At 42.4% G+C, this 13,466-nt stretch overlaps 1 protein-coding gene across 1 annotated transcript in view; it reads left to right on the plus strand.

The window, feature by feature from the left end:
* The first annotated feature begins 1,113 nt into the window (after window positions 1–1,113).
* si:ch211-168b3.1 (arf-GAP with coiled-coil, ANK repeat and PH domain-containing protein 2) overlaps window positions 1,114–13,466 on the plus strand; it is a 33,531-nt gene continuing 21,178 nt past the window's right edge. Inside the window, exons 1-10 of the mRNA XM_017722939.2 lie at window positions 1,114–1,249; window positions 8,512–8,569; window positions 9,072–9,191; window positions 9,294–9,347; window positions 10,007–10,065; window positions 10,250–10,433; window positions 11,977–12,021; window positions 12,133–12,228; window positions 12,748–12,822; window positions 13,125–13,136. Of these exons, the coding sequence (XP_017578428.1) occupies window positions 1,197–1,249; window positions 8,512–8,569; window positions 9,072–9,191; window positions 9,294–9,347; window positions 10,007–10,065; window positions 10,250–10,433; window positions 11,977–12,021; window positions 12,133–12,228; window positions 12,748–12,822; window positions 13,125–13,136 (756 nt within the window). The 5' untranslated portion in view covers window positions 1,114–1,196. The remainder of the gene's footprint in view (window positions 1,250–8,511; window positions 8,570–9,071; window positions 9,192–9,293; window positions 9,348–10,006; window positions 10,066–10,249; window positions 10,434–11,976; window positions 12,022–12,132; window positions 12,229–12,747; window positions 12,823–13,124; window positions 13,137–13,466) is intronic.

Raw genomic sequence — 13,466 nt, forward strand, 5'->3', positions numbered from 1 at the left:
CAGCGATTAATCCAGTGGTTTATAGATTAAACAGTAGAGATCAGCGATTAATCCGGTGATTTATAGATTAAACAGTAGAGATCAGCGATTAATCCGGTGATTTATAGATTAAACAGTACAGATCAGTGATTAATCCGGTGATTTATAGATTAAACAGTACAGATCAGTGATTAATCCGGTGATTTATAGATTAAACAGTTCAGATCAGCGATTAATCCAGTGATTTATAGATTAAACAGTACAGATCAGTGATTAATCCGGTGATTTATAGATTAAACAGTTCAGATCAGTGATTAATCCGGTGGTTTATAGATTAAACAGTTCAGATCAGTGATTAATCCAGTGGTTTATAGATTAAACAGTACAGATCAGTGATTAATCCAGTGGTTTATAGATTAAACAGTACAGATCAATGATGAATCCGGTGATTTATAGATTAAACAGTACAGATCAGTGATTAATCCGGTGATTTATAGATTAAACAGTTCAGATCAGTGATTAATCCAGTGGTTTATAGATTAAACAGTACAGATCAGTGATTAATCCGGTGATTTATAGATTAAACAGTTCAGATCAGTGATTAATCCAGTGGTTTATAGATTAAACAGTACAGATCAGCGATTAATCTGGTGGTTTATAGATTAAACAGTACAGATCAGCAATTAATCCAGTGGTTTATAGATTAAACAGTTCAGATCCGCGATTAATCCGGTGATTTATAGATTAAACAGTACAGATCAGCGATTAATCCGGTGATTTATAGATTAAACAGTACAGATCAGTGATTAATCCAGTGGTTTATAGATTGAACAGTTCAGATCCATGATTAATCCTGTGATTTATAGATTAAACAGTATAGATCAGTGATTAATCCGGTGATTTATAGATTAAACAGTACAGATCAGTGATTAATCCAGTGGTTTATAGATTAAACAGTACAGATCAGCGATTAATCCAGTGATTTATCCGCTCGTTTCTCTCGCTCTTCTTCCTGATCAGAGCCCAGATCAGCGCTGTGAGCGCGGTCGTCCAGCAGGTGTCGCCCTCGCTCTGCGGGCGCAGCGCCCCCTGGCGGCTGGCGGCGGAGCGGCGCTGCAGCAGTAGCGGGGCTGAAGCTCTCAGCCCGGCTCCGGAGGCAGCCTCAGCAGCGCGTGCGTCCCGGTTCTGTGTGCGTGTCCGCTCAGCTGCGCGCGAAGATGAAGGTGATGGTGGACTTTGAGGACTGTCTGAAGGACTCGCCCCGGTTCCGGTAAGGCGCGGCCCGGTTTGTCCCGGTTTGTCCCGGTTTAACCGGAGCGGATCGTTATTATCAGCCTGTGTCGGGAGGCCGAGGAGGAGCAGGAGGAGGAGGAGGAGGAGCAGAGCAGGCCTGGAGCGGAGGCTGAATGAATGAGCTGATCCTCAGAAGAGGATTCCGGGCCGGTTCCGGCCCGCTCAGCCTCGGCGTCCTGGCTCCGAGCGGTTGTGTGTCCTCCTGCTCCTCCGCACCGACTCCTCTGAGGCTGTGAGCTCATCCTGCTCCAGCCTCGCGCTGCTTTTGTTGTCCTGCATCTGCGGAAAGGAGGACCCGGAGGACCCTCGCTGCTCCGAGCCTGACAGCGGGGGTCTCAGCGGGGGTCTCATTACGGGCTGCGGTACCGGGTCAGATGAAGGTTCATCACATTACACTGCGTTAATGTTCACGTGCAGTGTTCACGTTATTATGGCCAGCTACACTGACTGGCCATTTTATCGGAAACACCCACCATACAGCATAGGTCCAATCTGCACTCTTCAAAAAGATGGTTCTCTAGGGAAGGTGGTTCTGTTTTGCAACCCTGAGTTCTCTACAGAACCATTTGCATGCTTAAATGGTGAAGAGGTTCTTCAGATTGATGAAGAACGTGTTGTATATGGTTCTGTATACACCACACATTTTTATTGATCTAAAGAACCATTTCACCATGCGTTGTAAACGGTTCTACATAGAACCGTTTTGATAAAGGTTCTGTATAGTACTCAAAATGGTTCTACTGTTGTGTGCAATGTCAAGCTTGTACCAGTAGCAGAACCCTTATTGATGCTACATAGAACCGTTTTTTTCCCAAAAGGTTCTATGTAGAACCGTACACAACACATTCTTTATCAATCTGAAGAACTATGTGTAGTCTACGGGTCTGCAGAGAACCGTATTAAAAAGGTTCTGTATAATGCTAAAAAAAGGGTTCTACTGTTGTGTACAATGTCAAGCTTATATACAATAGCAGATCCTTTTCATGGTGCTGTGTAGAACCCTTTTCAAAAAGGTTCTCTGTACCATTTCACCATGTGTTGCATATGGTTCTCTACTGAACCCATACAACACTTTCTCCTTCACTCTGAAGAACCATTCCACCAGGTTCTATATAGAACTCAGGAACCTGTGAAGAACCTTTTTAAGTGTAGAGGTTTACAGTTTCAGACTGTAGCCAGTTTATACTCCATCCAGTGGAAAGGGACCCCCGCAGGACCCCCACTGAGTGTTCACATCATTATGTCCACATCCCTTATAGCTATACTGGTCGGCCACTTTATTGGAAACACCCACATTATAGCTCTCCTATGTAGTTGTTCAGTTACAGACTGTAGAGTGCATGAGCCCCTCTGCCTCATTCATGATTGGTCAGCAGGGTGGAGCTACAGGAGAGGGGTTTCTGATAAAGTGGCCAATCGGTGTAGCTACAAGGTGGGTAGATTTGATAAATTGATCACTCAGTGGGGGTCCTGCGGTGGTCCCGTTCCACTGGATGGGCTGATACACTGTGCATCAGAAGATGAGCTGCAGTGCGTGACTGTGAACCTGCAGTGTAAGTGTTTCCAATAAAGTGGCCGGTGAGTTGGATTTAATTGTCACTGTTTTATTTGATGTAGTTATTATCTATTAGTGTGTGTTGTGCTGGTCTGAGTGGATCAGACACAGCAGTGCAGCTCTAGTTTTTAAATACCTCAGTGTCGCTGCTGGACTGAGAACAGTCCACCAAGCAAGAACATCCAGGTAACAGCGTCCTGTGACCACTGATGAAGGACTAGATCAAGCAACACAAACTGTGCAGCAGCAGATGAGCTGTCGTCTCGGACTTTACATCTACAAGGTGGACTGACAAGGTAGGAGTGTCTAATAGAGTGGACAGTGAGTGGACACAGTGCTTAAAAACTCCAGCAGCACTGCTGTGTCTGATCCACTCGCACCAGCGACACACAGCAACACACCACCATCACAGTCAGTGTAACTGCAGTGCTGAGAATGACCCACAACTCAAATAGTACCTGCTCTGTGAGGGTCCATGGGGGTCCTGACCACTGAAGAACAGGGTAACAGAGTATCAGAGAAACAGATGGACTACAGTCTGTAACTGTAGAACTACAGAGACCAGCTATACAGTAAGTGGACAGTGAGCGTAGAAACGAGGAGGTGGTCAGAACGTTACGCCTGACCGGTGCTTTTGAATATTTATTATTATTCATATTCTTATTCTTGTTTTAATTATGATTATATTAGCGACTGGGGACAGTCATGGGCTGGAGGTGAGGGAACTGGCCTATTGACCGGAATGACGCCGGTTCGATCCCCAGAGCCGACGGTACATGAATGAGGTGTCCTTGAGCAAAACACCTAAGCTGTGGATAGGGCTGCTCACTGCCCCCTTGTGTGTGTGTGTGTGTGTGTGTGTGTGTGGTGTTTCACTGCATGAATTGGTTAAATGTGGAGGTGAAATTTCCCTGTTGTGGCACTAATAAGGGTCTCTTAATCTTTATCATTTATTATTATTATTATTATTATTATTTTAGTTTCCTTTTTTGATTTTATCCTCCTTTTGTTTTGTCTTCTATTGATTGTATTAACTTTTACATTTGAAAAACACTAATTATTGTTTTATATTCTCTGTTTTGTGTTTTTACTATGATTTTTAATCTTTTATTCTTCACTGATTTGAGTTGTTTTTATATTAAATGTACTTTTATGATTCGATATGTTCTTTACACATCATCAGTTTCCCATCAGCTCGGCAACACTGTAAATGAGGGGTGCCCTCAGTGTTCTCCACGGTTAAAGAAAGGTTGATTGATTGATTGATTGATTGATTGATTGATCAGGTGAGGCAGGTCAAAGCTCAACACAGCCTGATGCACCTGAACCACAGTATATAACCGCCCCACTCACGGTCACCTCGCACCTCCAGTGCAGCTCTTAATTTGATTAGATTTATTTAAATAGACGTTTTAATGAAGTGAATTTATTTGTGCTTTAATCACATTCATGTCTATTTCAGTGTTGCTCTTTATTTGATTAGATTTATTTAAATAAGTTCATTAATTGAAGTGAATTGAATTCATTGCTCTTACTGTGACTGTAGCACTTTGTTTGATTGATGTGAAACTGATGCTTTTGTATTTAAGACTTGGTGAATAATGATATTTATGCTCAGACCTCACGCTGGGATTGTGCCAGTTTTCCGTGGGGAGATGGGAAATGTAGTTTTCCCGCAGGGCGCCTGTGAGGTTTGTGAGTCACGCTGGGCGAGAAATGATTGATTATAGTGGCTACTTCAGTTCTGCTCTGCCTTCAAAACAGGGTAGAAAACATGTCGCACTTTTCATTTAGCCGTTATTTAATTTAGACGAGCCAACAGTGTTTCATTAGTGTGGGACAGTCAACACTGGCGTTCACTGTGATTTCACTGTCTGATTAATCTCTGATTAGTTCTTCAGTTCATTTTACAGCACGGGATTAATATAACCTGGGATTATTTATGAATCTTATTTTATAGCACAGGGTTATTGTAATCTGAGTTTATTTATACAGCTCCTTTTACAGCACAGGATTAATATAACCTGGGATTATTTCAACAGTTTGTTTTAAAGCACAGGATTAATACACAATTGGATTATTTCTATAGTTTTCTGTAAAGCTCAGGACTCCTATAACCTGGGATTATTATTCGGTTTGTTTTATAGCACATGATTATTGTAATCTGGGATTATTTCTACAGTTTGTTTTAAAGATCAGGATTAATATAATCTGAGATTAATATAACCTGGAACTTTTTTTACAGTTAATTTTACAGCACAGGGTTATTGTAATCTGGGATTATTTATACAGCTCGTTTTACAGCACAGGGTTAATATAACCTGGGATTATTTCTACAGTTTGTTTTATATCGCAGGATTAATATAACCTAGGAATGTGTAGCTGGAGGTCGTGAGGTGGATCACTGTCCTTTGTGCACGTGGGTCAGTTCAGGGGTGAGATCTGTTCAGACCAGCGTCCGATAAAGGCACATTGAACAGGTCATTTCAACGGAATCAGACTCGGGCAGGAAGTCAGATCTGGGCTGCCTTTGCCGGCTGTCTGAAGGTGGGTGCTGAGCTGCTTCTCAGTCTACAGGCGGTTTATAAGCTCCGTGTTCTGTTAAAAATCCCGGAACCAGGCCTTAATTTAATCTGCAGCTCTTGTGGTTTAAAAGCTGCTGTTTCCCGTCGTGATGCTGATGAATAATGAATTTCTCAGCCCTGAAGTGTGTTGGTTAAAATGTGTGTGTGGACATCGTTACTGTGTGTGTGGCTGTTTAGAGAGGCCTGTAGTGTGACGTTCACAGCCTCTTACATCACCGGCCGATGGGGGACGGCTTTGGCCTACATTCACTCCACAAATGACCTGCTGTTCTCACAGAACCCTCCACTCATTACTGACCACAGCCTGAACCTGTAATCTGTCGGAAATGCCCAGTGAGTCGGTTCTGTACCAGCATTTCATGATGTATTTATTGTATAAGAATGTTTAGGTGGTGCTGGGTTACTTCACTAAAATACATCGGTCAGGCAGAACATTCTGACCACCTCATTGTCCAATTTTTCAGCTCCACTTACTATATACAATGGTGCTTGAAAGTTTGTGAACCCTTTAGAATTTTCTAGATTTCTGCATAAATATGACCTAAAACAACATCAGATTTTCACACAAGTCCTAAAAGTAGATAAAGAGAACCCAGTTAAACATAAAAATAACTGCAACTAAACATTTCCGGTAACTGATGATCAGTCCTGCACACTGGCTTGGAGGAATTTTAGCCCATTCCTCCGTACAGAACAGCTTCAACTCTGGGATGTTGGTGGGTTTCCTCACATTAACTGCTCGCTTCAGGTCCTTCCACAACATTTCTATGGGATTCTATGGGAACATTTCAGGACTTTGACTTGGCCATTCCAAAACATTAACTTTATTCTTCTTTAACCTTCTTTGGTAGAACAACTTGTGTGCTTAGGGTCGTTGTCTTGCTGCATGACCCACCTTCTCTTGAGATTCAGTTCATGGACAGATGTCCTGACGTTTTCCTTTAGAACTCTCTGATATAATTCAGAATTCATTGTTCCATCAATGATTGCAACCCGTCCTGGCCCAGAGGCAGCAAAACAGGCCCAAACCATGATACTACCACTGCCATGTTTCACAGATGGGATAAGGTTCTTATGCAGGAATGCAGTTTTTCCTTTCTCCAAACATGATGCTTTTTTATTTAAACCAAAAATTTCTATTTTGGTCTCATTCGTCCACAAAACATTCTTCCAGTAGCCTTCTAGCATGTCCACGTGATCTTTAGCAAACTGCAGATGAGCAGCAATGTTCTTTTTGGAGAGCAGTGGCTTCTCCTTGTAACCCTGCCATGCACACCATTGTTGTTCAGTGTTCTCCTGATGGTGGACTCGTGAACATTAACATTAATGTGAGAGAGGCCTTCAGTTGCTTAGAAGTTACCCTGGGGCCTTTGTGACCTCGCCGACTATTACACGCCTTGCTCTTGGAGTGATCTTTGTTGGTCGAGCACTCCTGGGGAGGGAAACAATGGTCTTGAATTTCTTCCATTTGTACACAGCCTGTCTGACTGTGGATTGGTGGAGTCCAAACTCTTTAGAGATGGTATTGTAACCTTTTCCAGCCTGATGAACATCAACAACTCTTTTTCTGAGGTCCTCAGAAATCTCCTCTGTTTGGGCCATGATACACTTCCATAAACATATGTTGTGAAGGGCAGACTTTGATAGATCCCTGTACTTTAAAACAGGGTGCCCACTCACACCTGATTGTCATCCCATTGATTGAAAACACCCGACTCTAATTTCACCTTCAAATTAACTGCTAATCCTACAGGTTCACAAACTTTTGCCACTCACAAATATGTAATTTTGGATCATTTTCCTCAATAAACAAATGACCAGTATAATATTTGTGTGTCATTTGTTTAACTGGGTTCCCTTTATCTACTTTTAGGATGTTTTAGGTCATATTTATGCAGAAATACAGAAAATTCTAAAGGGTTCACAAATTTTCAAGCAACACTGTGGGTGCACTTTGTAGTTCTAGAGTTACAGACTGTAGTCCATCTGTTTCTCTGATACTCTGTTACCCTGTTCTTCAGTAGTCAGGACCCCCATGGACCCTCACAGAGCAGGTACTAGCAGTAACACTGACGTGGTGGTGGTGTGTTAGTGTGTGTTGTGCTGGTACGAGTGGATCAGACTGCTAGTGCTGCTGGAGTTTTTAAACACTGTGTCCACTCACTGTCCACTCTATTAGACACTCCTACCTTGTCAGTCCACCTTGTAGATGTAAAGTCAGAGACGGTTTGCGCACAGTTTGTGTTGGTCATCCTCTAGTCCTTCATCAGTGGTCACAGGATGCTGCCTACAGGACGCTGCCCACAGGACGCTGTTGGCTGGATGTTTTTGGTTGGTGGACGATTCTCAGTCCAGAAGTGACACTGAGGTGTTTAAAAACTCCAGCAGCACTGCTGTGTCTGATCCACTCAGACCAGCACAACACACACTAACACACCACTACCATGTCAGTGTTACTGCAGAGCTGGAGGCTCGTTCAGTTCAGCACTGTTTGGTTCAACGTGTGAACAGTGTTTACTGCACGCTTGTGAGTTCCTCTCTGAGTCTGATTGTGTGATGATGGTGATGATATTGATGGTGATTATGATGGTGATGGTTATGATATTTATGAATTATGATATTGATGATGGTGGTGATGTGATAATGATGGTGGTGATGATATTGATGATGATATTGATGGTTATGATGATATTGATGATGGTGGTGGTGATGATATTGATGATGACATTGATGGTCATGATGATATTGATGATGGTGGTGGTGATGATATTGATGATGACATTGATGGTCATGATGATATTGATGATGGTGGTGGTGATGATATTGATGATGACATTGATGGTCATGATGATATTGATGGTTATGATGATATTGATGATGGTGATAGTGATGATATTGATGGTGATAGTGATGATATTGATGATGATGATATTGATGGTAATGGTTAGGATGAATTGATGATCGCAATGATATTGATGATGATGATGATGATGATGATGATACTGATGGTGGTGATGATGATCCTGATGATATTATTGGTGATGGTGGTGATGATGATGATGATGATGGTATTGATGGTGATGGTGATGATGTGTGCAGGGCCACCATAGAAGATGTGGAGGGTGACGTTGGAGAACTGGAGTGTAAACTGGACAAGGTGAGTTAGCCTTAATAAAGGATTAATGAAGTTTATATGCTAAGATAAATAAAGTTAACAAGTCTGCTTTAATAAAATATAATTGTTGGCATTAGTGAAATTAATGAGTCAGCATTGAGGTTAATAAGTTAGCATAAATAAAGTTAATATCTTAGCATTGTAAACATGTTAGCATGTAAAAGTTAATAGGTTAGCTTTAATGATGTTAGTAAAATTACCATTAATAAAATGAATAATTTAGCCTTTTCGTACAGAAAATATACATTTTGTGCATTTTTGTTGTATAAGAGGAGATTTCATTCCAAAGTTTATCCCAAACGCACAGTCATGTCTGGGTGTGTTTCCTTAGCGCCGCTGCTCTGGGCTAAAAGAATGTCTTAAAAACCTGAAAGAGCTTGTTTTGGTATCGTCCAGCTTGAATCCCTCCGTTTGAATGTCTGTTTACTCAGGCTAATGAGTAAATGTGTCATTAGAACTGAGTTAATTCAGTGCTATATTCCAGTTGGTGAAGCTATGCATCGGGATGATCGACGCCGGCCGAGCCTACAGCCAGGCTAACAGACACTTCGTTAATGGGGTCAGAGAACTGGCCCTGCAGTCCACCAGAGATGACGTTATCGGGGTAGGAAGTTCTCTCTGTTAGTTGGCGCACTCTTCAGCAGCCAGTCCAATTTTAGAGCTGTGTTGATTCTCACTCTGCCTCTTTCCTCTCTCCTCCCTCCAGTCCAGTTTAGCTGCCTTCGCTGAGACTCTGCAGGAGATGAACAACTACCACACAGTAAGATTGCTGGGTTGAGACGATGTGACCCCAACATTGTGTCCTTTTTATTTCTTCAAGACTGTAATGAAGTTTTCAATCAACATTTAGCCTCAACTGTCCAAAGGTCTGTCGACTCCAGCGTTTCTTCTGAAATTAAGGTGTTAGTGAAGTCTGTGCTGCAGTAACACTCTTCTGGGAAGTGTTCTAGATGTTGGAACATTGCTGTGAGGATTTGATTAGTGGGCATTAGTGAGGTCAAGTACTGATGTTGGATGGTGAACTTTCACACAGAGGGTTAAAGCAGTGAACTGTTTGCAGACAGGCCAGTCAGATAGTGTTTTGGTTTGAAATTGATGTTTTCCACAGAACACGGTACATCACCTTTTTCACACCTTACGAGTTTGCATGTCTGAGCTTACGTGTGGCTGCTCTGGTGTCCCATTCTGTTGGAAATGCTCTTCTCTGGAGACACAAGCTCTTCTCTGTGAACACCGGTGTCTGCAGTAGGTAGCTTAAAGTAGCTGATCTAATTAAATAGGCACTACTTTCAATTCAGAACAAACACCAGAGTCTACAGTTGTTTGTACATACAGTGTGCATCTGAAGTCCGCAGCTAATGAAAGATGTGTTGTCCTTTTCTATGGCTGCTTCACAGACTGCCCTTTCTTTTCTCACAGATTTTGTTTGACCAAGCTCAGCGATCAATCAAATCTCAGCTTCACACGTTTGTGAAAGAGTGAGTAGCTTGGTTTTTCCCTTTGAGCCTTTTTGCTCTTTGATTCCTAAGACTCTCACTGGCTGCATGAAAATCCCAGAAACAGTGTGTGAGTGAAGGCTGCTCATATCTTCTCGTCACTGAACATTTTCCACTGAGGTTCCTTCATTTATTCTTAATGAATCATCAGATATTTTTGTCTCAGGGACCTGAAGAAGTTCAAAGATGCGAAGAAGCAGTTTGATAAGGTGAGTGAGGAAAAGGAAGTCGCGCTGGTGAAGAATGCCCAAGTTCCCAGAAACAAACAGCACGAGGTGGATGAAGCTACCAACATCTTGACCACCACTCGCAAGTGCTTCCGGCACATCGCCCTCGACTATGTCCTGCAGGTTAGTTTGATCTCTAACGAACTCTAGGGTTTCTACGGAGCCCCGCTGGTGACATCCTGTATAAATAAAAATAAGGCATGGGAACAAGATCCTAATGCGTGGCCATGACTTAATAAGGTGTAAGAATGAGATCTTCATGCATGGCCACAACTTAGTAACACATGGGAACGAGATCCTAATGCTTGGACATGGCTTAGTGAGTCGTGGGAACATGATCATAATGCATGGCCATGAGATCATCAGCAGGGCCACGTATTTTTCTCAGCTATGTGGGGTGAATTTAACTGAGATCCACAAGGTACACCACCTGGTACATACATGGTACAATGGCTGGAATAATTCCTAGTGTAGCGCTTGGTACGGTGCAGCTAGAACAATTTGTGGTACAGTATCTAGTGCAGTGATCAGTTTAGTACCTGAAAGTGTTTGGTACAGAATTTGGTATAGTAAATAATACAGAATTTGGTACAGTAACTGATATAGCACCTGGTACTGTACTTAGTTCAGCACCTAGTTCATGTGATACAATATCTAGTGCAATGCCTGGTGCTATACCTGGAACAGTGCCTGGCACAGCACATTGTACAGAACCTGGTACAATGCCTAGTGTAGCACCTAGAACAACATGTGATACAGTATCCATTACGGTGATAAGAGTAGTACCTGGAGCAATCCATGGTACAGAATCTGGTACAGTCACTGGTATAGCACCTACTACAGCACCTAATACAATGTGTGGTTTAATATCTGGAACAGTGCCTGGAATATTGCCTAGTGCAGCACCTAGTACACCTTGTGGTACAGTGTGTAGTACAGTGATTAGAGTAGTACCTGTAACAGTGCATGGTACAGAATCTTGTACAGTGACTGACAAGCACCTGGTACAGCATGTAGTGCAACACCTAGTACAATGTGTTGTATGGTATGTGGTACCTTGCAGTACCTAGAACAGCCCTTCTCGCAGCGCTTGGTGAGGTGCCTGGTAACGTATATGGTACACCACCTACTGTGTCTCAAAAATGTTTTTGCGAGTTCGATCCCTGGTGATGCTACAGCCGCCTGTGGAAGTCTGTCGGAGCACAATTGGCTGTGTGCTCTGGGTGGGTAGGATGGTCCCCCATCTCTCCCTGTCACTCAATGTGAAGCTTGTCAGCCCAGGCGTCTGACAGCTGACGTAATAGATCTGGCAGTTATCGTTCTCCTCTGAGAGCACACGGCTGTCCAAAGAGTGGCAGTTCAAAAAGATGTAGTGACGCTTCACAGATCTTGGAAGAGGATTGTGCTCACCCTCCTAGTGCTGGTGGTATCATGTGATTTAGGGAGTCCTAACAAGTGGGTGGAATTGGAGACAACTAAATTGGAGAAACATTACCAATAGAATAACACTATTTCAACTCTCAAGGGTAGATGTGTTTTGAGTCATCATGAACTCAGAGGTATACAAAGGCATTTTAGATGTAAACCTGTTGCACAAATGTTCAAATACTTGCATACTATAGAAAAAATATGAAAAGTTGTAATTAATCTGTTTCATTGGTTTCAGATCAATGTTCTTCAATCTAAGAAACGACTGGAAATCCTCAAATCGGTAGGAGCTTGTAGAGTCTTAAGGTTGATTTATGTCTTATATTTGTAAAATGCAAACCAGTCCCCCAAAGCTCAGATCTACAATAAACTTTATTTTTTGTTGTTTTTTCAGATGCTGTCGTTCATGAATGCCAACTTGAGCTTCTTCCAGCAGGGCTACCACCTCTTCAGTGACCTGCAGCCCCTCATGAAGCAGCTCGGGGGACAGGTGCTACACACAACATATGCAACATAAAGGCTTTGAGTGCCAGTGTAGCTCCCCCTAGTGGAAAATTTTTAGCCTGCTAAATACAATTGTGTGAGACCAAAGGTTTGTGTATACTTTATCCAGCGTTTTTCTAAAATGAAGAGTATTAATAGAGAGTTTGTCCTCCTTACCTGTAGTAACAGCCTCTACTCTTCTGGGAAGGCTTTACACTAGATGTTGAACATTGCTGTGAGGATTTGATTGAGCATTAGTGAGGTCAGGTACTGATGTCAGGTGGTCAGTTCTGGATCACGTTAACTCATCCCAAAGGTACCTGGATGGAGTTCTATCACTCCAGAGAATGCAGTTCCACTGCTTCACAGCCCCGTTCCATTGTATTGTTTCCATTCTATTGGTTTATTTTCAATAAAGATTATACAAATTGTGTGTGCTTAAGTACCTGAAATTACTAATTAGGAGAGGCACCAAGCAAACTGAGGGTTACCATTGACAGTTCCTCTCTGTGTTTTTGTTTATCAGTTGGATCAGCTGGTGGTGGACTCAGCCAAGGAGAAGAGAGACATGGAGCAGAAACATTCAGCCATCCAGCAGCAGGTACTCAGTAAAGACCCAGTTCTAGCTGTTATGTGTAATTACTGTTTATATTCCAGAGGGAATCTAGGCATTCCACATGATTTCTTCCCTTCTTTCAGTGAGATTTAAGTCAGAAATTATTAATATAAAATTACAGCATAATTGTTTTTTATTACTGGTCATAACTTCTAGTGATTTCACTATTGCTGAATGTAATTAGAGTCAGGTGCTGTCCCTTTGAATTTGTTACCACTGACGTGACAGACTCCTGTCTAAAACTGTTTCTCTGATTTTATTCTCTGCTCATCGACCTGCTCCCCCAGGCTGCACTTCAGGTAAGAGCTACTGAGCTTTTACCCTCTCCCTGTCTCTCACTTGTGCTCTCTCTTTCATTCTTCTCTTTCTATGTCTCCCATTCTCACTCGTTTTATCTCTTCTTACAACCTTCCCCTACTCTCATTCTCTCGATTTATTCTCTTTTTTCTCAATCTCTATTTCTCTCGCGCACTTTTCTTTTTTTTCTCATCCTTGCTGTGTTATTCCCTAACTTACCATCAACATAGTAATCCTGAAGTCACTGGGTTGGTACCCTTCAGGTCACTGGGGTGGTGCCTTCTTCGCTCAAAGAGGTGGTACCCTTAAAGTCATTGGGGTGGCACGATTCA

Source organism: Pygocentrus nattereri, chromosome 2, assembly GCF_015220715.1.
Source record: "Pygocentrus nattereri isolate fPygNat1 chromosome 2, fPygNat1.pri, whole genome shotgun sequence".
NCBI lineage: Eukaryota > Metazoa > Chordata > Actinopteri > Characiformes > Serrasalmidae > Pygocentrus > Pygocentrus nattereri.